Source organism: Trachurus japonicus, chromosome 15 (assembly GCF_045865225.1).
Source record: "Trachurus japonicus isolate A0001 chromosome 15, Traja_1.0".
Lineage (NCBI taxonomy): Eukaryota > Metazoa > Chordata > Actinopteri > Carangiformes > Carangidae > Trachurus > Trachurus japonicus.
Window position 1 is genome coordinate 10438268 of NC_140921.1, and position 23228 is coordinate 10461495.

Genomic DNA, 23228 nt, shown 5'->3' on the forward strand with positions numbered 1-23228 from the left:
ATGTTTCATCCTTCCTTGCCCTTGCCATGTCTCATTATGCACACACCTTAATATAGACAACAACCAACTTACCACCGAGACTTCTCAGTTAGATACAGGAACAAGCTGACCCGGGTAGTTAAACAGGCCAGTTAGATAATAGGAGACAAGCAAATGCAGCATCAGGAAATACACAACCGCTTTGATCACTTTGGCCACACCCTCCCTCAATACACAAATACACATCACCCCATAATGCTTAAATCCAACAAACATTCAAGTTTATATAGGTTGAAGCTGAAAAATAAGTATAAAAATGATAATAAGGTCAAAATATTCACTTGCCTAGTAATTGTGCAGTGTATATTCTATGAATGATTATTTTTTTTAAAAACACCATGAAAACACACTTCTTGTCTTATCTATTCTGAACTTATCTTGTATAAGTGAGTTAACTACAAAGGCTTATTGGACTGTACAATTTACCACAACTGTATTGATATTTAAGTAGTAGCTAACTTAATTTTGTGTTCTGTTCAATGACCATCTCAATCTATCTTTAAAAGCATTCTTGGGCAACAACATACGGTATCTGTGCCGCTCAGCTGGGGTAGTGAGGTAAGTCATGTGTGCAGAACTACCTCCATAACGGACAAATGCTACCAAAATCAATCATAAATACTGTGGTCTCTTGTGCTTTCACCTTTCCAGGCTCACCTGAAACGCAACCATGAGCACAGACGCGGAGATGGAGCAGTATGGCCCGGCGGCTATCTACCTCCGGAAGCCAGAGAGGGAGAGGATTGAGGCACAAAACACTCCTTTTGATGCCAAAACAGCCTACTTTGTGACTGATGCTGATGAGATGTATGTCAAGGGGAAACTCGTCAAAAAGGAGGGTGGCAAAGCCACAGTTGACACAGATGGGGGAAAGGTAAGTGACTTTATTATCTGAAGCATACCTATCTACTTCCATCTGAGTCCTTGTTCTCATTCATTTGAAACAATAGCTTAGTAAAGCTGTATGATCTTTTTCATCTCTGTGTATTTTAAATTCCCTCTGACAGTCAATTACAATTGCATCCATATCATGTACATTTAAAATATTATTCTGTATTCCAATTTCAGACTGTCACTGTAAAAGAGGATGACATCCATCCCAGGAATCCTCCAAAGTTCGACAAGATTGAGGACATGGCCATGATGACCCACCTCAATGAGCCCTGTGTTTTGTATAACCTCAAAGACCGTTATGCATCATGGATGTTATACGTGAGTTTGCATGATATCACACTTTTCAAGATATTTTAACCAAAAATGTCAATGCTGTCTCCTTTTTGCTGTGATCCCTAATCTCATGGGACATTTTCATCAAGCAGCTAAAAACATTTTCTGGGTTTTATTTAGCTTGTCTGAATATCCGTTTCATTTCATTCTATTGCTTGTTATTGTCCTCTTTCCCTGGTGGAAGTTTTGTACTTTTAAATTCACATCAAGCATGTGACTTTATAAAGCTGTAAGCCAAAATAAGTAAACTTACTCTGTGTATATGTGTGTGTGTGTGTACCTGATACAGTTTCTGTGCTCTATTTGAATGCATTTTTACAGACCTACTCTGGGTTGTTCTGCGTTGTCGTGAATCCATACAAATGGCTTCCCGTGTACGATTCTGGTGTTGTGAATGCATACAGAGGCAAGAAGAGGATTGAGGCACCACCCCACATCTTCTCTATCTCTGACAATGCCTATCAGTTCATGCTCACTGGTAAGGCCAAAGTTTAAAGTGTTTAAATGTGTATGTATAGTAGATCAAATTTAACTTAAGAGGAACTCATGAGGTTTGTTTTAATTTCAGACCAATGAGAACCAATCTCACGTTTTATTGATGTTATATTTAAGGAGGACACAAGACACACTCAAAGAAATTATGTAGATTATGACATGGTATATGATGGTATAAATGTATAAAATATTATCTAACACATTTTCTTCATTTCAGATCGTGAGAACCAGTCTATCCTTATCACGTGAGTAATGAAAAAAAATCACACAATGACATTATCTTAGAGACACAAAAAAAGTAATATCACTCTCTTTCCCCAGTGGAGAATCCGGTGCAGGAAAGACTGTCAACACCAAGCGTGTCATCCAGTACTTTGCAACAATTGCAGTGGTTGGAGGCAAGAAGGAGCAAGTGCCAGGCAAGATGCAGGTAAAATAGTTTGCTGAAGAAATGGTCAGAAATGTGCCTGTAAATATCCAATAAACAATATGCAAGCTTTATTCTATTATCTTATTGTAGGGCTCTCTGGAAGATCAAATCATTGCAGCTAACCCTCTGCTGGAGGCTTATGGTAATGCCAAGACCATTAGGAATGACAACTCCTCTCGTTTTGTGAGTCAAGATACAATAAATGAATAAACAACATTACTTGTTATAGTAAGGGCATTTTAGCAGATATTTGACCAATCTGGGAACTAAATCCTTACCAAGAAATTTCTTCACAGTTGTCTTTAGGAACATGCGTAGTATGACGTCTTAAAATGTTGAAATTCAACTCCCGTGGGAAACCCCCTAAAAAACGACTCAAAGTTGGGGTACCCGTAACTGGATTTTTGAACATTCCGAAATGTTAAATTTGGCCTTGAGTAACTTGTGAGGGGTCAAACTAGGGGTTTTTCATGACTCTGAGTTGATTGCAAACATTAGTTTTACACCCAAAACACTCCTTGGTGGAGAAAAAAACACCCACACCCACTTTTCTTGTTCATCGGAACCCCCATCACCACCACCAATAGAATGTATTGCAGAGAAGCCATTCCTTATCATTGCAGAGGTTGTGTTACATAATACTACTAAATACTCAATATAACTTTCTACCCTTTTTTCTATTTTTTTTTTCTATTATATTTCTACAGACCCTCCAGGATTTTGTGGTGTCGCTAAATTTATTAAAAAAGTTATTATAGATGTAATTTATTATGCAGATCGGTAGCAAGCAGCGAGAGAGAAAAGACAGTGGACATGCACCAGATTTCACATACCAACAACAACTGAAACAAGTTTGTTCTAAATGAAGATGGGAAAAGTACAAAAAATACACAGTGGTGCTACATTGATTGCAAACATGATCATGTTAATCTGCACACACACTGAGCATCAATCTCCATCGAGCATCCAGGCTCTAAGAGGTTGTTTTTGAAGAATGGAAAAAGATGTTGCAGTGTGTCACAAACTTGTTCATTCCAGCTTGGGCCTATTGCTTGGTCATGGCCGTGGTAGCTGTTGTAGTGTATTATGGGATTTGTAATGTGAGTAATGTGAATGCTATATTGGTGGGCCATTATTAACATAATAGGGCCATATAAAAGTGTATTGCAGGACAGATCTGGCCCCCAGGTTTTTGACATGACATTGACGTGTGTGCTAGATTAATGTCCAACAATGTAAAAAGGTAGAATATAAGTTACATTAAATATTCAGTAGTAATAGTAGAAGTTTTTTTGTGACATTAAAGAAAACCTCTGTCATACACAGGAATAGCTTATCTCTAATGTATTCTATTGAGTATAGTAGATCACCTTTATTATAATAGCCTAAACCGTTCTGCAAAAATCCTTGCGATGACAATAGGCCTACGCCATGTTTTCCTAGCTTGATAGCTAATGGAGCAGTCAGCTAGCATTTAGGAAAATAAAATGGTCAGAGATGGTCATCAGATTCAGTCGCACATAGGAGTTGGCTAACTAACCATATTATTTACTGTTAGCCAACTAACAACCATTTTGGTAAGACTTTGACGCCTATCTCTATAATGCATTATAACCATACTTATAATGAGTTTAATGTGGTTATAGCATTGTATAACTATAATTATAAACATTCATAAATTATCATAAGGCTTTATAACAATAATCATAACACACTATAAAACATTTTATGATGACTTATAAGGTCAGGTATAATAATACGTTATAATTGTTAGTAACTGGCTGACAATGCCCACGTCGATAATACATCGTAAATATAGTTATAATGTGTTATAATTGGCTTATAAAAAGTGTATAACCATCATTATAAATACTCATAAATGATCATAAGGCTTTATAACAATAAGCATAACACATCATAGAGCATTTTATATTGGCTTAAGGTCAAGTATTACAATATAGTTATAATGGTCTATAATATGTTATGCTTATTGTTATAAAGCCTTATGATCATTTATGAGTATTTATAATGATGGTTATACACTTTTATAAGCCAATTATAACACATTATAACTATATTTTAATGCATTATCAATGTGGGCATTGTCAGTGAGTTCCTAATAGTTATAATATATTAATACCTGACCTTATAAGACAGATAAAATGCTTTTATAGTGTGTTATGATTATTGTTATAAAAGCATTATAATCATTTATGAGTGTTTATAACCATAGTTATACAGTGCTATAACTGCATTATAACTTTTATTATTATAAACCCATTATAAGTATGACAATAATGCATTATAGAGATAGGCATCAAATAAAGTGTTACCACAATTTTTAAGTTTCTTATGCATGTTATCAACGCAACGCAATGACATGACATATTTCAAGTTCTTATGCTCTCACATAAGGTGTAAAAAGTGTCTGTCAATGATCTAAGGTTGTATATGGCTTCAACATGTCTAGCACTAGCTAACTCGAAATTCCTCACTTTTAAATGCTAACCAACTACAACTACCACTAAACAATACCTAGGCCGATTTACCATGGCAATAAATAAAAAGTAGAAGAAAGCAACATGTACCCAATAGTGAGGTTGTGTGTGTGTGTGTGTAGGCTATGTGTATGTTTCCGTTTTTACTGGTATGTGAAATCTGGTGTGCACCTCATGTCTTTCCTTCTCTTTCGCTCCCGATCCGCATACAACTTAATGTTATATGAAAACAATAACTAGTAATAAAAACACAGACATGCAAAAAAAACATGGAAACACTGTGGCCACAGCTGACCACAGCTAGCCACAGTGGTCTATGATAGCAAATTTGCAGAAAAGTTGCAGTGGTAAGGCCAAAGAATTCATGATTGAATTTGCATTAAAGTAACATTGCGGAGTTTTTCGGCCTTAAAATAATGTTTCCAGACTCATTGCAATGGTAGAAAAATGGTTAATAGGATGAATGGTGCTGCCGCTGCAGCCTGAGCCGGGTCGCGTCGGCTGAAACTGCACTATGGAACTTCCCTGCACCAACATTCTATTGGTGGTGGTGATGGAGGTTCCGATGAACAAGAAAAGTGGGTGTGGCTGTTTTTTTTTCCACCAAGGAGTGTTTTGGGTGTAAAACTAATGTTTGCAATCAACTCAGAATCATGAAAAACCCCTAGTTTGACCCCTCACAAGTTACTCAAGGCCAAATTTAACATTTCGGAATGTTCAAAAATCCAGTTACCGGGTACCCCAACTTTGAGTCGTTTTTTAGGGGGTTTCCCACGGGAGTTGAATTTCAACATTTTAAGACGTCATACTACGCATGTTCCTAAAGACAACTGTGAAGAAATTTCTTGGTAAGGATTTAGTTCCCAGATTTTCATATGTTGCCCTTACTATTAGTTGCGTATAGAGAATGATGCTAACCAAAATCTAATATGTTTAGGGTAAATTCATCAGAATTCACTTCGGAACCAGCGGCAAACTGGCCTCAGCTGATATTGAAACATGTAAGTAATTTTTTCCCACATTTTGCATTAATACAATTAGATAATAATTTGGAAGATTCTAAAGACATTTGTTGAATGATGTTATACATCAAACATTGTGTTGTCTCCTATTAATTTGTTGAACATAGATCTGTTGGAGAAGTCCCGTGTCACCTTCCAGTTGTCTGCTGAGAGGAGCTACCATATCTTCTATCAGCTGATGACCGGCCACAAGCCTGAGCTCCTGGGTAACTGGGGCATCTTGAGCCTAAATTTAAAAAAAAAAAACACTGCAGACTGTAGAAGATAACTTTATGAATTCATGTTTGCTCTTCCAGAGGCTCTCCTGATCACCACCAATCCCTATGACTACCACATGGTCAGTCAGGGTGAAATCACTGTCAAAAGCATTGATGATGTGGAGGAGTTCATTGCAACAGATGTAAGACAGATATGAGACAGAGACATCAGAAATGTTGAAAAGTCAATGGACTGAGGGAATGTTGCAAATACTGATAACTTTCCTTTATTTTCCACTGCAGACTGCCATTGACATCTTGGGCTTCAATGGTGAGGAGAAACTGGGCATCTACAAGCTCACCGGTGCTGTGATGCATCATGGTAACATGAAATTCAAGCAGAAGCAGCGTGAGGAGCAGGCAGAACCTGATGGCACTGAGGGTAATTACCAAAATTATGTCAGTCTCATGTAAGTTTTCTAATGTGGAATTCCTTCCTAAGTCCACGTGTATTTAACACTCCTTGTCTTTCTTTCCATCAGTTGCTGATAAAATCGCCTACCTCCTGGGCCTGAACTCAGCTGACATGCTGAAAGCTCTGTGCTACCCAAGAGTCAAGGTTGGAAATGAGATGGTCACCAAAGGTCAGACTGTCCCACAGGTAATGAAATAAGAAATTGTTTGTGACTTGATGACAATTATTAAAATAATGTATGTTGCAGCATGGTTCAAGGAGAATTCTAATGCCAGATTCTCTACTTCTAGGTCAACAATTCCGTTATGGCTCTGTGCAAGTCTATCTATGAGAAAATGTTCTTGTGGATGGTCGTCCGTATCAATGAGATGCTGGACACAAAGCAGGCCAGATCATTCTTCATTGGAGTGTTGGATATCGCCGGATTTGAGATCTTTGATGTAAGTTTGAAAGGAGGTGAGAAATCTGAAAGTCTTACATTATTTGACAATGGAATTAAATACCTTGCTGTAATTACAGTTCAACAGCTTGGAGCAGCTCTGCATCAACTTCACCAATGAGAAACTGCAACAGTTTTTCAACCACCACATGTTTGTCCTGGAGCAAGAGGAGTACAAGAAGGAGGGCATTGACTGGGAGTTCATTGACTTTGGTATGGACTTGGCTGCCTGTATTGAGCTGATTGAGAAGGTAAGTGGCCACCCATACTGCTTTTTTCACGGGCTAATGGTTGACTTGCTACTACAGATTAATTTCAACAAGAAATGTAAATTCTTCTCAGCCAATGGGCATCTTCTCCATCCTTGAAGAGGAGTGCATGTTCCCCAAGGCCTCTGATACAACTTTCAAGAACAAGCTGCACGATCAGCATCTTGGCAAGACCAAAGCCTTTGAGAAGCCAAAGCCTGCAAAGGGCAAGGCTGAGGCTCACTTCTCCCTGGTGCACTATGCTGGTACAGTGGACTACAACATCACTGGCTGGCTGGACAAGAACAAGGACCCCCTGAATGACTCAGTCGTCCAGCTCTACCAGAAGTCTTCCAACAAACTGCTGGCCTTCCTGTATGCAGCTCATGCAGGAGCTGATGGTAAGAAATAGTAGTAAGAAAAGGAATTAAATTAAGAGTCAGAAATTTCACTATTCTATATAGACGTGTGCATCGTTCATTCAAACTTCTGCATGGTTAGAACAATTAATTTCAGAATGACTTAAAATTTCAACATAATGTTGTACTCTAACAGCATTAATTTGCAAAAGTTTCTCTTAATTTATCAAAGATAAGAACACAACTTAAGATATACGTACATAACATTTGTTCAATATCTATATTAAAATGTAATGTTTTGAAAAACAGAGGCTGCTGGAGGCGGTGGCAAGAAGGGTGGTAAGAAGAAGGGTGGTTCCTTCCAGACTGTGTCTGCTCTTTTCAGAGTATGTATTCTTTCTTGTTTTTGGATTCAAATTCAAATTCAAAACCTCATATTGATATCATATTGATACACTTTCTCAAAATGGTAATTCACAGGAGAACTTGGGCAAGCTGATGACCAACTTGAGGAGCACTCACCCTCACTTTGTGCGTTGCCTGATTCCCAATGAAACAAAGACCCCAGGTAAGAAGCTCAAAGACCTGCTTTGTGAATTTTATGTTACAAAGTGTCACAAGGGGATTTGAAATACTATGAATTTGAAACTTCCAGGTCTTATGGAGAACCACTTGGTCATCCACCAGCTGAGGTGTAATGGTGTGCTGGAGGGCATCAGAATTTGCAGAAAGGGCTTCCCCAGCAGAATCCTCTACGGTGACTTTAAGCAGAGGTGACTTTTTGGTATAAGTCAAGTAAAAGAAACACCAAGCCAAAATGCATGGTAAATATGAATAACAACACAATTTTGTATTGTAGATACAAAGTATTGAATGCCAGCGTCATCCCTGAGGGACAGTTCATTGATAACAAGAAAGCTTCAGAGAAGCTGCTGGGCTCCATTGATGTGGACCACACACAGTACAAGTTTGGACACACAAAGGTACATTCAGAAAATATCCACAGTTTTGCTTATGTAGCTATTCTCTTGTATCCATGCATGTTTATCACGGATTTTCTTTATTTGGCATGATAGGTGTTCTTCAAAGCTGGTCTGCTGGGTACCCTGGAGGAGATGAGAGATGAAAAACTGGCTGAGCTGGTGACCATGACTCAGGCTCTTGCCAGAGGATACCTCATGAGGAAAGAGTTTGTTAAAATGATGGAGAGGAGGTAGGCAATACTGAAGATTGTACTGTTCAGTTATATGGCGTGTTTCTTAAAGATGTCATCCTCAGCAATTCCTTGAGATCTGTAAATATTTTTTTTCCAGGGAATCCATCTTCACAATCCAGTACAATATTCGTTCATTCATGAATGTGAAAAATTGGCCATGGATGAACCTGTACTTCAAGATCAAGCCTCTTTTGAAGAGTGCTGAGACAGAGAAGGAGTTGATGCAGATGAAGGACAACTATGAGAAGATGCAGGCAGACTTGACTACTGCCCTGGCCAAGAAGAAGGAACTGGAGGAGAAGATGGTTTCCCTTCTGCAGGAGAAGAATGATCTGCAATTGCAAGTGGCTGCTGTAAGTGACGTGCCAGGAATATATACATAGATATAGATCTATGGAGATACGGACAGTAAAAAAAATTGTCCTTACATTCTGAAGATATACATTAACTGTGAGTAATCTGTGAATAAATAGCAAAAAATAATAATAATAATAATACCAAAGCATAAAAACAAACAAGTAAATTATCCTATTTTATGTCCAAAATATATCATAGGAAAGTGAGAACTTGGGGGATGCTGAAGAGAGGTGTGAAGGACTCATTAAGAGCAAAATCCAGCTCGAGGCTAAACTCAAAGAGACAACCGAGAGACTGGAGGATGAAGAGGAAATCAATGCTGAGCTGACTGCCAAGAAGAGGAAGCTGGAGGATGAATGCTCTGAGCTGAAGAAGGACATTGATGACTTGGAGCTCACCTTGGCTAAAGTGGAGAAGGAGAAACATGCCACAGAGAACAAGGTTCACTTTGTTTTGAGTGTCCTATACATACCTAAAATGGATTTGATGATGATGCCCTGTGCCTTTGAATGTATTACATGTTTTCATCTTTCACATTATTTTCAGGTGAAAAATCTCACAGAGGAGATGGCATCTCAAGATGAGTCCATTGCCAAGCTGACCAAGGAGAAGAAAGCACTCCAAGAGGCTCACCAGCAAACACTGGATGATCTCCAGGCAGAGGAAGACAAAGTCAACACTCTGACCAAGGCCAAGACAAAGCTGGAACAGCAAGTGGATGATGTAAGAAAACAATGGCTTTATCCTTGTGGTTCTGCCTTCTAACGACATGAAGGACTGTTTATTTTGATATTCTAAACCTAAAATATCTGAAATCAACAAATGATTAAAAAACTTTATTTCACAGCTTGAGGGATCACTGGAGCAAGAGAAGAAGCTCCGCATGGACCTTGAGAGAGCCAAGAGGAAGCTTGAGGGAGATCTGAAACTGGCCCAGGAATCCATCATGGATCTGGAGAATGACAAGCAGCAGTCTGATGAGAAAATCAAGAAGTAGGCTTTTCTCTATTTGCTGATCAGTTCTTTTTTTTCCTTGCATAGATTACACTGCAACAGTAAAACATTATGATAGTGACAACTTTCTTGGTCTCTCCATCAAGGAAAGACTTTGAGATAAGCCAGCTACTCAGCAAGATTGAAGATGAGCAGTCCCTGGGTGCTCAGCTTCAGAAGAAGATCAAGGAACTGCAGGTAAGATTATTTTTACACAAATTGTTAACCAAGTGGAACAAAAAAGTCAATCATGAATGAGCACTTCTCGATGTTACTACCATCAAAATCTAGGCTCGCATTGAGGAGCTGGAGGAGGAGATTGAGGCTGAGAGGGCTGCTCGGGCCAAGGTTGAGAAGCAGAGGGCTGACCTCTCCAGGGAGCTGGAGGAGATCAGCGAGAGGCTCGAGGAAGCTGGTGGAGCAACAGCCGCTCAGATTGAGATGAACAAGAAGCGCGAGGCCGAGTTCCAGAAGCTGCGTCGTGACCTTGAAGAGTCAACCCTGCAGCACGAGGCCACCGCAGCAGCTCTTCGCAAAAAGCAGGCCGACAGCGTGGCCGAGCTGGGAGAGCAGATCGACAACCTGCAGCGTGTCAAGCAGAAGCTGGAGAAGGAGAAGAGCGAGTTCAAGATGGAGATTGATGATCTGTCCAGCAACATGGAGGCTGTTGCCAAATCAAAGGTGAGTGGTTTGTTTACAGGTGAGAGATTTGCTTTGTAATATGTCCTATTTGGGTGGAAGAAGTGGACAACACCAATGTTCTGTTGTTGTAGGGCAACTTGGAGAAAATGTGCAGAACTCTTGAGGACCAGCTGAGTGAACTCAAATCCAAAAATGATGAGAATGTTCGCCAGCTGAATGACATGAATGCACAGCGAGCAAGACTGCAGACAGAGAATGGTGAGTCACCTTCATTTGAAACTGGTCGGTTGGTGAATTTATCTGATTATATAGTAGTAAGTAATTAAGTAAGTAATAAAATAAGTCATTCTTCTGTTTTTCTTCAGGTGAGTTTTCTCGCCAGCTTGAGGAGAAGGAAGCTCTTGTTTCCCAGCTGACCAGGGGCAAGCAGGCTTACACTCAGCAGATTGAGGAGCTCAAGAGACACGTTGAGGAGGAAGTGAAGGTACAACAATATCTACAGTGGTCACTGCATAAAATGCTTAACATTAATGATTTAACAAGTGCCTTTTGGAAGATACCAGGAAATGAAATGCATCTAGATGATTTAATTGACACATTTTGATTTGGTGAAGTACTTATTGACACAATATCTTTCTGCTTCATTAGTAAGTTTGAGTGTTTTGTCATGTTAACAGGCAAAGAACGCCCTGGCTCACGGTGTTCAATCAGCTCGCCATGACTGTGATCTGCTCAGAGAGCAGTTTGAGGAGGAGCAAGAGGCCAAAGCCGAGCTGCAGCGAGGCATGTCCAAGGCCAACAGTGAGGTGGCTCAATGGAGGACCAAATATGAGACTGATGCTATCCAGCGCACTGAGGAGCTGGAGGAGGCCAAGTATGTAATTACCCATTCAGTATTTAATTTATGTTCCTTCAATTGTATGTTTATAGTAATGGTAAAAATTAACAAATTCTTCATTTTAGGAAAAAGCTTGCCCAGCGTCTGCAGGATGCTGAGGAGTCCATTGAGGCTGTGAACTCTAAGTGTGCCTCCTTGGAGAAGACCAAGCAGAGGCTGCAGGGTGAGGTGGAGGACCTCATGATTGATGTGGAGAGAGCTAATTCTCTGGCAGCAAACCTTGACAAGAAGCAGAGGAACTTTGACAAGGTTGGTAGTTTAGTAAATAATAATTAAAAAAAAGGAAATAAAAACACATTTTATCAGATGAAAATGTAACCAACCAACTGTATAGGTCCTGGCAGAATGGAAGCAGAAGTATGAGGAGGGCCAGGCCGAGCTGGAAGGAACCCAGAAGGAGGCTCGCTCTCTCAGCACTGAGCTGTTCAAGATGAAGAACTCTTATGAGGAGGCTCTGGATCACCTGGAGACCATGAAGAGAGAGAACAAGAACCTGCAGCGTATGTTCATTTAATTAGATTTAAAAATTGAACTGTCCTAATAATTATTTCACTTTGCATACAGGGGGTTTGAGTGATGCTAACTGTGCCTTGTCTTGGTTGCTCAATAGAGGAGATCTCAGACCTGACTGAACAGATTGGTGAGACTGGAAAGAGCATCCATGAGCTGGAGAAAGCTAAGAAGACTGTGGAGACTGAGAAGACTGAAATCCAGTCAGCATTGGAGGAAGCTGAGGTAATTTGATTAATTGCATTGTATATAACCTTTCGTTGATTTTGGTTATATCTCTATAAAAGGCAACTTCTGGTATGTCTGTGAATTTCAAAGGGCACTCTGGAGCATGAGGAGGCCAAGATTCTCCGTGTTCAGCTTGAGCTCAACCAGATCAAGGGTGAGGTTGACAGGAAGCTGGCAGAGAAGGATGAGGAGATGGAGCAGATCAAGAGGAACAGCCAGAGGGTGATGGACTCCATGCAGAGCACTCTCGATGCTGAAGTCAGGAGCAGGAATGACGCCCTGAGAGTCAAGAAGAAGATGGAGGGAGACCTGAACGAGATGGAGATTCAGCTGAGCCACGCCAATCGCCAGGCTGCTGAGTCCCAGAAACAACTGAGGAACGTCCAGGGACAGCTCAAGGTAAGGGTGTTTTCATCATTCAATTCAAATAAGCATACAAAAATCCCAGATTGCTCATTGTTCTTTGTAATTGTCAGGATGCCCAACTGCACCTCGATGAAGCCATCAGAGGACAGGAAGACATGAAGGAGCAGGTTGTCATGGTTGAGCGCAGAAATGGCCTGATGGTGGCTGAGATTGAGGAGCTGAGAGCTGCTCTGGACCAGACAGAGAGAGGCCGCAAAGTGGCTGAGCAGGAGCTGGTTGATGCTAGTGAGCGTGTTGGACTGCTGCACTCTCAGGTTTGATTCCATTCATTCAACAGAAACTAGTGTTATTTAAAACACATTATGCATAGAGTATATTATCTCAAACATGACTTCTTGTCTTTACCATTCAGAACACCAGTCTTCTGAACACCAAGAAGAAGCTGGAGGCCGACCTTGTGCAAGTCCAGGGTGAGGTGGATGATGCCGTTCAGGAAGCAAGAAACGCTGAGGACAAGGCCAAGAAGGCCATCACTGATGTGAGTTTAGGTTTACAAGTCTTCTGTTTTCCTTAAAAGGCAACTTGACCAAAAAAATGTTCTCGCCTCACCATTTATGTCCAGATTAAAAACGATATTTCTACACCGATCATGATTTCAGGCTGCCATGATGGCTGAGGAGCTGAAGAAGGAGCAGGACACCAGCGCTCATCTGGAGAGGATGAAGAAGAACCTGGAGGTCACAGTCAAGGACCTGCAGCATCGTCTGGATGAGGCTGAGAACCTCGCCATGAAGGGTGGCAAGAAGCAGCTCCAGAAGCTGGAGTCCAGGGTATGGACTATATAGTATACATGTTCATTGCATATGAATTTGAGAAGAATTCATCTCTTTGACCATCTCTTTCATTATTCATTCTTACTGATGTGTTCATTGTTGTTTATTCTGTGCTTTTTAATGTTGTTTATTCCGTGCTGTGTGTTTTGTTCTGGTATTGTTTATTGATGATTTATTCTGTGTTTTTGATGATTTTAACTGCTGATGATATTAACTGCTGTAAAGTGTCCTTGAGTGGCGTGAAAGGCGCTTTCTAAATAAAATGTATTATTATTATTATTATTATTATTATTATAATGTATCATGTTACAGGTCCGTGAACTGGAAACCGAGGTAGATGCTGAACAGAGACGTGGGGCTGATGCTGTGAAGGGAGTCCGCAAATATGAGAGGAGAGTCAAGGAGCTGACCTACCAGGTAATGTCTGAAACCTACAGATTATTGTAAATTCTTCATTTCTTTCCTTTGTATCTATACTTCCTTGATGACTTATTATTAATTTGTACAGACTGAGGAGGACAAGAAGAATGTTCACAGACTTCAGGATCTGGTGGACAAGCTGCAGCTTAAAGTCAAGGCTTACAAGAGACAGGCTGAAGAAGCCGTGAGTCAAATTTTTTGTGTTATTAGATATGGGAAAGTTGCACGAATGAATAATAATATACAAGATCATTCATCATTCATTGAATGCAATGCAACATACTGTGACTCTAAACCGTTCACAGGAGGAGCAGGCAAACACCCACCTGTCCAGACTGAGAAAGGTTCAGCATGAGATGGAAGAAGCTCAGGAGCGCGCTGACATTGCTGAGTCCCAGGTTAATAAGCTGAGAGCCAAGAGCCGTGATCATGGAAAGGTAAGTCATGTGATCAAGAAATTCTTGACTGGCACCTTTTAAGTACATTTGAGGAATTAATGAAATAAACAAGCAAACATTGGCATCAATAGTAATGCCAATGATCTTGTTGGCATTCCAGCCTATGAGTAGTCACTAGTCAGTAATCATAACTATATTACTACATGTGTACCCATTAGTTATTTATACATTATTATGCCAGAACTTAGTACTCACTGGTGAACCCTGTTGAAACAGCCATATAAGAAAGCAATATAAAAAATGGAATTATTTGCTAATTGATATTTCTCTTCCTTTTTTAGGGTGAAAAAGCTGAGTAAGAGTCATCACACAGATACCAATTTCAAGAGAGTTCATATAATATGAACCACTGTCTGGCGTCTCTTTAACTTTTCAATTAAAATTATTATTGTGATCACTATCCTGAATTCTTTCATCTGTTTTCATATGATAAATTCATTTGGTTTCTCAGGAAAAATAAGTAGTCCAAAACAAAGTGGCTGCATAGCAACCCAATAACTGTAGCCTATATCTCTAAGTACAGTGCAGTTCAGAAGCACTCTTCCATTGTCTGTATTGAGTACAACAAAGAAGTAGCTACACATTGGGAAGATTTCCAACGTGCAACATTGTGTAACAATGGTAGTAAATGGTTTTCAATATTTATTTATTTTTCATTTAGCTAATGCTAAGTTGGTTAATTTTTAAAGCTTCATCCCTATATTACTGTCATTTCTTAAGAAAGAACAAAGTAAGGGATAGAGGAAGTTAGTCAAGTAGAAATTAAAATTGAATTGGAAGAATGAAGGAGATATGTGTGTTACCGACCTACCTAATAACACAGTAAATGCACACAAGAGCTGCAATTGCCCTTTCCTTCTCACTCCTCATCTATTATACAGTAGGCTAAAATAACCTTGACAAATCTGTGGGCAAATAGGTTCAGACACTCAATCAGCATATTTAGTATATGGTCAACTTTATTCTGCCCTTGTTATGCGGGGGCATATTGCACATACTATGTGCAATATAATGGAATAGATAAGTTACAAATATTATTTTTTCTTTTTTTTTAAATTCTGATATAATTTAAAAAAAACCTAACCTCCATCCAAGCAAAGCCATATAGTCACAGACAGTAAATAGCTGTAGTTTGCAAAGTCATACAAGTCTTTGCACCATGTCTCTTGGAAGAAATTAAAGCTTGTCTTGTATTCTTGGAGTAGAAAAGGTCTCCACTCAAGCTTTTGATGATCCTTTATCTTCTCATTCTGTGGGGTTTCCAATGATGGATTTTTTCATCACATTTTTGTGTCATCCAGCAAAAATGTCCAACTCAGATAGCAAAGGCTCCTTTTTCAAAGTTTAAAGGAAGATCACAATGAAAACAACAAACTCCCTGGATTAAATTTCTCCCACGGACGCATAAATCTAATCAAACACACACATGGATACGTACATGCACAGATTCAGATTGATTATCCAGTGAGAAACTTGTATCCCTGGGCTGTGTAACACTAACACCACTTCACTTCAGTGGTCATTTATAAACCTGTAAATCAGAAGCAGAGAGATATATTGGGGACATAATAAACTTGTCTGCAGGTTCATTAACCTGTCATTATCTTCAGAGCAGTGATGGAAATATATCTTGAAGACTCAATATCGTTGAGTCTACTCCAGCAGTGTTCATAATCCTTTTTTAACTTAAACTGAACTTGCATGACTGTGACTGGGCAGATTTCTGGGTCCTGATATAGTAGTTTTCATATGTGAACCAGTCAGAACTTGTTAAAATGTTGGAATACACTGTTGTAAAAAATCTGAATTTTCTCTTTTAAATTCTTCTTAGTGCTGCAGCAATGAGACGATTTACCTCCAGGATCATTGTAATAAACCTTTAATCATGGTTTAAAATAAAGAGAAAAGCCTCCTGTAGCAAACCATCTGGAACAATCAGTTGTTTTTCATGGCAAATCAGTGAAATTGACATGTCTACACAATTCGTTTGTCTCATAGAGTTCATCCTGTGACACGTTATGGCTTAACTCAGTCTCTCTCCACTCTGTCAACATCTGAACAGCTATCATGTTGGTATTTCCCATTAGGCTAATAATGTATTTTACACCATAGATTCTAAAAGTTACCATATGCGAAATCATCTTATATTTACAGGTTGAATTTTTTTTTAAGTTCTCATAAAAATGCAACAAACACCAACAAATCATGTGGAAACATTCATTCATACATCACATCAAAAAAAAAAAAAGCCTTAAACATTCAAGCCAGTGTATTGAAACTGAATGAGAGGACTTAGAGTCAAAAGTAAAAAGTATTTATCCATTTATAGATAGTTGCCATTTGTTCATAGTAAACATGGAGGAAACACCCTTTCTCAAAACAAGTCTTGTAGATAATGGAGGCTTCAGGTTTTAAAAGGTACAAACTTTCCATGATTAACTAGTAATTTAGATGCACTGAACTACTGATTTGTGAATATTTGATGCAGGCTGGGACCTAACTGCTGACATTAAAATATCCTGAAGATATTACATTAAAGTTCATGCTCTGATACAACTTTATGAAGCTGTGACATAATTAAGCAATTGCTCCCTCATTGGGGTTATTGGTAAGCAAAGCTTTTTTTGTTTTTTTGTTTTTGTTTTTATTCTTATCTAAGGACAAAAATACTATTTTGTGGATGTCCTTGTAAATTCATCTTGATGTAATCATGTAATACTTGCTCCTGAATTAATTAGATGTGAGTTTTATTTTTTTAATTTACACCTCCCTTGCCTTGCTCATGGTACATTTATAGGCTACTAACAAATTTGACCTTGGACAGGATTTCTGCCTTTCTAACTAATAGTGTACATACAACACTAACCAGGCGATTTATCAACAGCCTGTTTGTTTTCCACTCATTCATTTAACATCTTTTCCAACTTGGTTCAAAAGCATAAATAACTCTTTTATCATGAAAGAAAAAAGTCAAAAATAAAAAGCCAATCTGTGTTGAGCCTAATGAAAGCTCAGCTTGGCTTCTCCATCCTGTTCTTGACTCGTGGTTGTTGGTGTTTTGTTTTAGGACCTCTTCCATCGGAGGGCAGAGAAAATGGTATGGAGGAAGTAGAAGAGAGTGGCCAAGTAGGACATCACCTGAAAACACACACAGACGGGCGATGGTCACTTTGAGACACAGGAAAGTGCAGCTATCAACAATAAGATTTAAACCACACAAGTACAGATGCTCTCTGATCCTATCACAGCTTTCTAGCTCAAGCTTGTTTTTAAAATTCAGCACCACTTTCTATTTTATACTGTTACTCCACCACATTGTCATACAGTTTACTTTACTACATTTGTCTGATTGTTTGCAGATCTACATTTCAGTCCATGATTTAAAAAAGGGGAGATACAACCCATAACATCAACCAGTTGATATGTCAGAGGCAAATTAGGATCATCTACTGGAATCATACTGACATCTTGAGGACAGTCAGCACAAATCTGTATAATGAGTAGTTTTACTTCTGATCATTTATTGCACTTACCTACAATGTTCAATTATTACTGCAGCAGAACTTGCAGAAAATGCAGGAACTTTACTTTGAATGACTGTGCTATTGATAGTTATGTATTTTCATGAATCTGAATATGTTCACTGTGACTTACATTATGTCATACCTACAGACATAGACTCTGGTGTCATACTGTCCCTAGTGTAACTGTGTTGATCAGTCTGTGTGTTTGATCATCATACCACTGCAGAAATATCCAGTCGATAGATTTTGAGAAATTCATCAGAAAGGGTGGTAGCTTTCCCAATCACCAGTGTGACGTACGCCAGAGCTACCGAGGCACTGAGGTAGAAAACCGCAGCCACAAAATGGTAACCCACATCCTGCAGAGAAACAGAGAGATGGGAGGAGGTAGAGGGAAGTGGAAAGAGGAGGGAGAGTGTCACACAAAACAAAGAAGAGAAGATGGGATAAGTGAAGGAAATAGTTTTCCTGTCTGGCCTGGAAAGAGCCAGCAAAAATCATTTGGGATTTTAATTAAATACTGTGAATCCGGTTGGCTGGATGTCTTACCAACGAGGGCCAGATGCTGCTCTGATTGGCTCCACAGAGGAAGATGAAGAACCAGAGCGTCGTCACTACGAAGCAGAAGACGGACACGAACATCACCCAGCCCAGAGGGTTTTCCGAGAAGACTCGGGTCGAGGCCACCAGGATCCATACCAAACCTCCAAACACCTGCAGGGAGGGGGGTTTAGGGGGGTTTGAAAAATTGTTGTTGTTAGTAAAGGAATCATAACAATTTATTGACTCAACCTGACTCATTAACACCGGTCAATTAGACAGAATATCCCCTTTCATGTTTACAACTTCTAACAAATACTTTACTCTTACACTAAATCAATACTGTTGAGCTTTTTTATGTCAAACTGGTTTGGCCATTTTACTGAAACAAATTAAGAACACAACACTGACATTTACCTTTTTAACTGATGTGGCAAACCTGTCAGCAAAGTTTCTTATGCACACATCCAGCAGCAACGTGACTGTAATTTAAATCCAGTGTTAAAATACTTCCCATCTTAAAAGTTCTCCTTTTTTTTTTGTTTGTTTGGGGTTTTTTTCTTTTCTTTCTTTTCTTTTCTGTAGAACAACATCACCAGGCTTTTTAACTTCACCACTGTGTACACCAGTCACTTACAGTGAGAGTGAACAGTAAAATACAGCTTATGATGCTTAAACTCACTATAAAACAGCTCAGTAAAACTGAGAGGAGGCTCTGGTGAGAAATATAATCCTTTACTGGTATTTATACATTCTTATTTAAAACAATGAGTCATAATGAGCTGAGGATTTAAGAATATTTTAGTCTCTATATAAAAACTGGATTCTACATTCATACTTCTGTGTATTTCCACATCTCTCTCCTCCTTTGGCAAACATTTTATTCCGATAAGATGGACTATTAAATAATACCACAAATACTTCATTGTGCAACATGACTTTCTCGCTTTATGACGAGAGGCCCTTTTATTCCCAAGAGGAAAATTACAAGTGCAAATAATAAAAAAAATAATAATTGCGGCTGCTTCAGGTTCAGGTTCCTCGATTGTGCCGTTGGTAACGCCTCTGCTCTTCCTGTTACAACAAGTCAACATGTCTGCTGGGAAATAGGCCTATTGTGTCCTGGTTTAGGGATACACACATAGCCCCGCCCCCCTTTTAGGTGCCTCAGCTCAACCAATCACTGTTAAGTCTACAAGTATCAGGTGTGCAGGAGAGGCACTGGAGTAAAATACTGATATGGCATCATGTGGAGGGAGAACAACTCCTGTTTACACTAAAAAATAAAAAAAGGCATTGTCCTGTTTTACTCTCCAAGTTAAAAAGTGTTTGTTTTTTGGGAGGGAGGTGAATTATACACCGGATTTTCAATTTAAACAAAAATCATTCGAATTATGCTGCACTGATAATAAACCCAAAGATTAGAGTGGGACGTACTGTACAAGTTACTGTTAGTAAATTCAGCAGCTCTCTAAAAACCTTGACATTTTTTTATGAAAGATAATTAGTACTTAAAAACATAAAACAACAGGTTTCTGTCTGCTGACAATCTTTTCATAATAGAACCATTATGCTTTTTATAGCCGGCAACACTCAGTCTGACCACATGCAGAGAATGTGCAACGCCCTCAAGTAAACAATGCACATGCATGCAGGAAGTTTGATGCTCAAATGTTCTGTTGGTTTAACTGCTAAACATATGGTTTCCATGCACATTCACATCAAATGGTTTTAATTCTCCAGAATCCAGCCTTTCAAAACTTAAATGTCACTCTATGTCTAGATACTGTACATATAACATGAAAAATAAAATGGTCACATTTTGCTTTTCCATAGGGATAATACACTTTTTGATAAAAGTTAAAAGTTGCCCTGTGTTTGGCTGACCTGACCTGCATGTGTGGTTGAAAACATTTCAAATCTCATTTTTTCAATATATAATGGTATCTTTCACAACCTTAAAATACAAAGAGGTAACTTTATTAATAGTGTTTGAAATGGGTAAGATATTGTTTGAACTCAGTAAGTAATAATTCATCTTTTGTGTTTACCTAGATTTTGTCTTGGATGTTTTATTTGAGTTGTGGTTTCCCTCGTGGTTACAGTTAAATAGAAACCTCTGTCGAATTAATTCAAGAACAGTATGTCTTTTTTTAAACTGGTGACTTTCGGTATCGAAACTGTCTCCGCCTTTTGGTTTCCATTTGATGTAACAGCTCGTTAAGTTTATAGAAACTCAAATAAGTCAAATATCTGATTGTGATGAAAACAATATTGACATGAACACACGCCTGGAGCAACTAAACAGTTGATTTCTGTGAGAACAAACAGACAAACATTACCTAGAGCTGCACATGTAGTGGTATATTATCAACAAATATTACATAAACCTTATCTCCACCACTCTCCATATCAGACTCACTTAACTGCATACCAGTGGGACCTTATCTATTTACATCTCTCCCAAGTTAAAGGGGGTTGACCTGGAGCCTATTAAATTAACAAAGGAAATCTACCTTTGAAGTCGGCTCCTGCAAAAACTGTCAAAATTAACCTGACTGTCAGTGAACGCCTCCTGCAGCCTTAAAAATGATGAAATGTTTAACCAATAATGTGTTTTTTCTGGTATTTGGAACCTATTTATATAGGGTTTAACGCTGCTACGCTTTGAGTAATCATTTGTTTTGACTCTTGGTTGCCATTGGAATCCATGGTAACTATTATTCATCCAAGCTGAGTACAGTCTCCAATACTTTGATGTCATCAAGCCGTGATCCTTTTATAGTCGATGGCTGGATTGTCCATGGAGAATCAGTCGAGCATGGCCTGTGCTTATTTTTGTTCAACATTTTATTTGTTTGACTTTGTGGCCAAGTCAAACAACATCCCATTAACAGTATTAAGTCATTGTTGGCGGCGTGCTTCATTTCATTCCATTCATTTCATTCATCGAATGTAGCACACGTCAACTTTCTGCATTTCTAAAGGACACTTTGCATGACAAGAAGCTTTTGAGTTCAGGTTCATGTCCTCATGATGGATTTTCCTGTCTGAACTTACCCTCTTTGAACTTGCTCGATCGTTCAGTTCAACTCCGGGAAAACTAAACTGAACTGTTGCCAAGCAAAAAGCTGCCAAACCAGTTGTATATAATGTCGTGTTGGTTTAGATTCACAGCTCTGACCAGTACTACTGATTACCTGTATATTTCCATGCCAGTGCTGCAGCTGTGAAAAAGCGTGATGACCAGCGGCAAGAAAAAAGACCAGAGGCAGCAACTAAACCTGCAGGAGACGGTTGGTTTAGACTTACACCTCCCACTGCAACTAAAGCTGTTTTTCCACCTGAGTCACACAGATTTAATCTTCAAAGTTCCCTGTATAAAAACTGCAAACAGCCTCTAATAGTTTCTGAATAGTTCATTAAACAGCTGTTTTGTTTGACCCAATATAGACATGATCTTGCATTCAGTGAGAGCACAGGCAATCCGTAAGTAGAATTTAAAATAGGATAGAGGCAAATTGTAAATCAGTTTAGGTTAAACATTTCTTCATGAAATTTTGCAGCTAAGCCTTTGACAGGTTTTTTTCCCCTTTAAATTCTGCTTAATTGTTTTATTATTCGGGGATTGAATGGATGCATCTTGTTGCACTGTTTTTGTTTGTTTGTCTGTTTTCAGGAAAAAAAAGTGGCAATTATTGGACCATTGAACCTCATTGAAAACTTCAACCTCAAGTGTTTCTAAAATTGACTGTGTTTTCATGTTGCTATGGAAACACACCTTTTCATCTGGGAATATTTTGTCTCATGGGGACAAACTGTCATTATCAAAATCAGGTATAGGCTAAACGGTTTTAATTGGTAGGGCTTTAACCTCCTCATCAGTCACTTGGATCGTTTTTCAACCAATTCCTCCAGTCTTTACTTGACTGGTTAAGTGGTCTCTCTTCCTCTGTGCTGGCTCGACTGATCAAACATCAACCATTTTACCAAGATCATAAGACAGATTTCTATCTGAACAGAGGCAGAAAAAGAAAGGAGGAAACAAGGTTGTGAAATAACTGAATGAGGGATGGTGGAGGAGGATGAGCCATAAGGGAAACATCAATTCAAGAAAAGGAATTAGGGTGGAGGTGGTGACCTGTCACTCACTCTCTCTCACGAAGTGGAGAGAGTGGAAAAAGAAGAAACATGACCAAAAAAAAAACAACAAGAAAAAATCGAAATAACAATGAATAAATATGAAACTCACAAACTCAGGGATGAAGAACACGTCAGGGATGGAGGTGAAGATCCCGCTGCCCGTGGGCAGAACATCACCAGAGGTGGTGGAGGCCATAGTCCAAAACACTGTGCGTGTGATTTCACCGTGAATGACGTGGGACCAGTTTTAATCTGCTTTTTAAAGGCTGTCTTCCTCCTCTCTCTCTCCGTCTGCCTGCACCTCCCTCCGCTGTCTAAACACATCCATTCCTCTAGTAGAAACTACCTGTTCAACAGGTGCTTTTTGAGTTTGTTTGTCCACTAGGAGGATGCCTGTGTGTGTGTGTTTCTGTGTCTTTGTGCATTTTTCTTTTGTGTTTGTGTGCCCTCACTTGTTTATAGTGTTTGTCTGTCTATAAATAGCATCAAGACTGTTTACATGTACACAAAAAAGTGATTGTGAGGCAACTAATGAAGTGTTCTCATTGGTTAACAAAGGAGCTGATGGTGAACGTCATCCACTGTGACCATGGTTTAAAAAACAGTGAAAATTTTATATTATTTTCAGTTTAAGCTCTGGACATGTCATGTGCCATTGTTGCATTGTCACA

The 23228-nt window shown here is 39.0% G+C and overlaps 2 protein-coding genes across 2 annotated transcripts; one reads left to right on the top strand and one right to left on the bottom strand.

Moving 5' to 3' along the window:
* Nucleotides 1-689: 689 nt before the first annotated feature.
* LOC146973215 (myosin heavy chain, fast skeletal muscle-like) lies at nucleotides 690-14750 on the top strand. The gene is made up of 39 exons (XM_085799504.1): nucleotides 690-913; nucleotides 1108-1251; nucleotides 1588-1744; nucleotides 1979-2006; nucleotides 2083-2191; nucleotides 2282-2374; nucleotides 5627-5690; nucleotides 5819-5917; nucleotides 6008-6111; nucleotides 6212-6350; nucleotides 6451-6569; nucleotides 6674-6823; nucleotides 6903-7073; nucleotides 7165-7471; nucleotides 7739-7815; nucleotides 7910-7997; nucleotides 8085-8202; nucleotides 8289-8412; nucleotides 8506-8642; nucleotides 8743-8998; nucleotides 9201-9443; nucleotides 9549-9725; nucleotides 9850-9995; nucleotides 10103-10193; nucleotides 10287-10676; nucleotides 10769-10895; nucleotides 11003-11121; nucleotides 11315-11511; nucleotides 11601-11784; nucleotides 11870-12035; nucleotides 12146-12270; nucleotides 12364-12672; nucleotides 12750-12953; nucleotides 13052-13177; nucleotides 13299-13469; nucleotides 13785-13889; nucleotides 13981-14076; nucleotides 14198-14329; nucleotides 14632-14750. The coding sequence occupies exons 1-39, from the start codon at nucleotides 710-712 to the stop codon at nucleotides 14647-14649; spliced, it is 5814 nt and encodes a 1937-aa protein (XP_085655630.1). The 5' UTR covers nucleotides 690-709; the 3' UTR covers nucleotides 14650-14750.
* A 2267-nt stretch (nucleotides 14751-17017) lies between these two features.
* On the bottom strand, nucleotides 17018-22786 carry LOC146973216 (myelin and lymphocyte protein-like). The gene is made up of 4 exons (XM_085799510.1): nucleotides 22667-22786; nucleotides 18424-18588; nucleotides 18093-18233; nucleotides 17018-17488 (listed from the first exon to the last, which is right to left on the bottom strand). Exons 1-4 carry the CDS (start codon nucleotides 22751-22753, stop codon nucleotides 17414-17416), a joined length of 468 nt encoding a protein of 155 aa, XP_085655636.1. The 5' UTR covers nucleotides 22754-22786; the 3' UTR covers nucleotides 17018-17413.
* Between the last annotated feature and the right edge of the window lie 442 nt (nucleotides 22787-23228).

What these genes read in the sequence shown, in the direction of transcription:
- LOC146973215 (XM_085799504.1), top strand. Translation starts at nt 710, where the DNA reads ATGAGCACAGACGCGGAGATGGAGCAGTATGGCCCGGCGGCTATCTAC. An exon ending in AACCAGTCTATCCTTATCAC is followed by an intron (nt 2,007 to 2,082) that starts GTGAGTAATGAA and finishes CTCTTTCCCCAG; the next exon opens with TGGAGAATCCGGTGCAGGAA. An exon ending in AGCAGAGGAACTTTGACAAG is followed by an intron (nt 11,785 to 11,869) that starts GTTGGTAGTTTA and finishes CCAACTGTATAG; the next exon opens with GTCCTGGCAGAATGGAAGCA.
- LOC146973216 (XM_085799510.1), bottom strand. Translation starts at nt 22,753, where the DNA reads ATGGCCTCCACCACCTCTGGTGATGTTCTGCCCACGGGCAGCGGGATC. An exon ending in TGTTCTTCATCCCTGAGTTT is followed by an intron (nt 18,589 to 22,666) that starts GTGAGTTTCATA and finishes CCCTCCCTGCAG; the next exon opens with GTGTTTGGAGGTTTGGTATG. An exon ending in GCAGCATCTGGCCCTCGTTG is followed by an intron (nt 18,234 to 18,423) that starts GTAAGACATCCA and finishes GTTTCTCTGCAG; the next exon opens with GATGTGGGTTACCATTTTGT.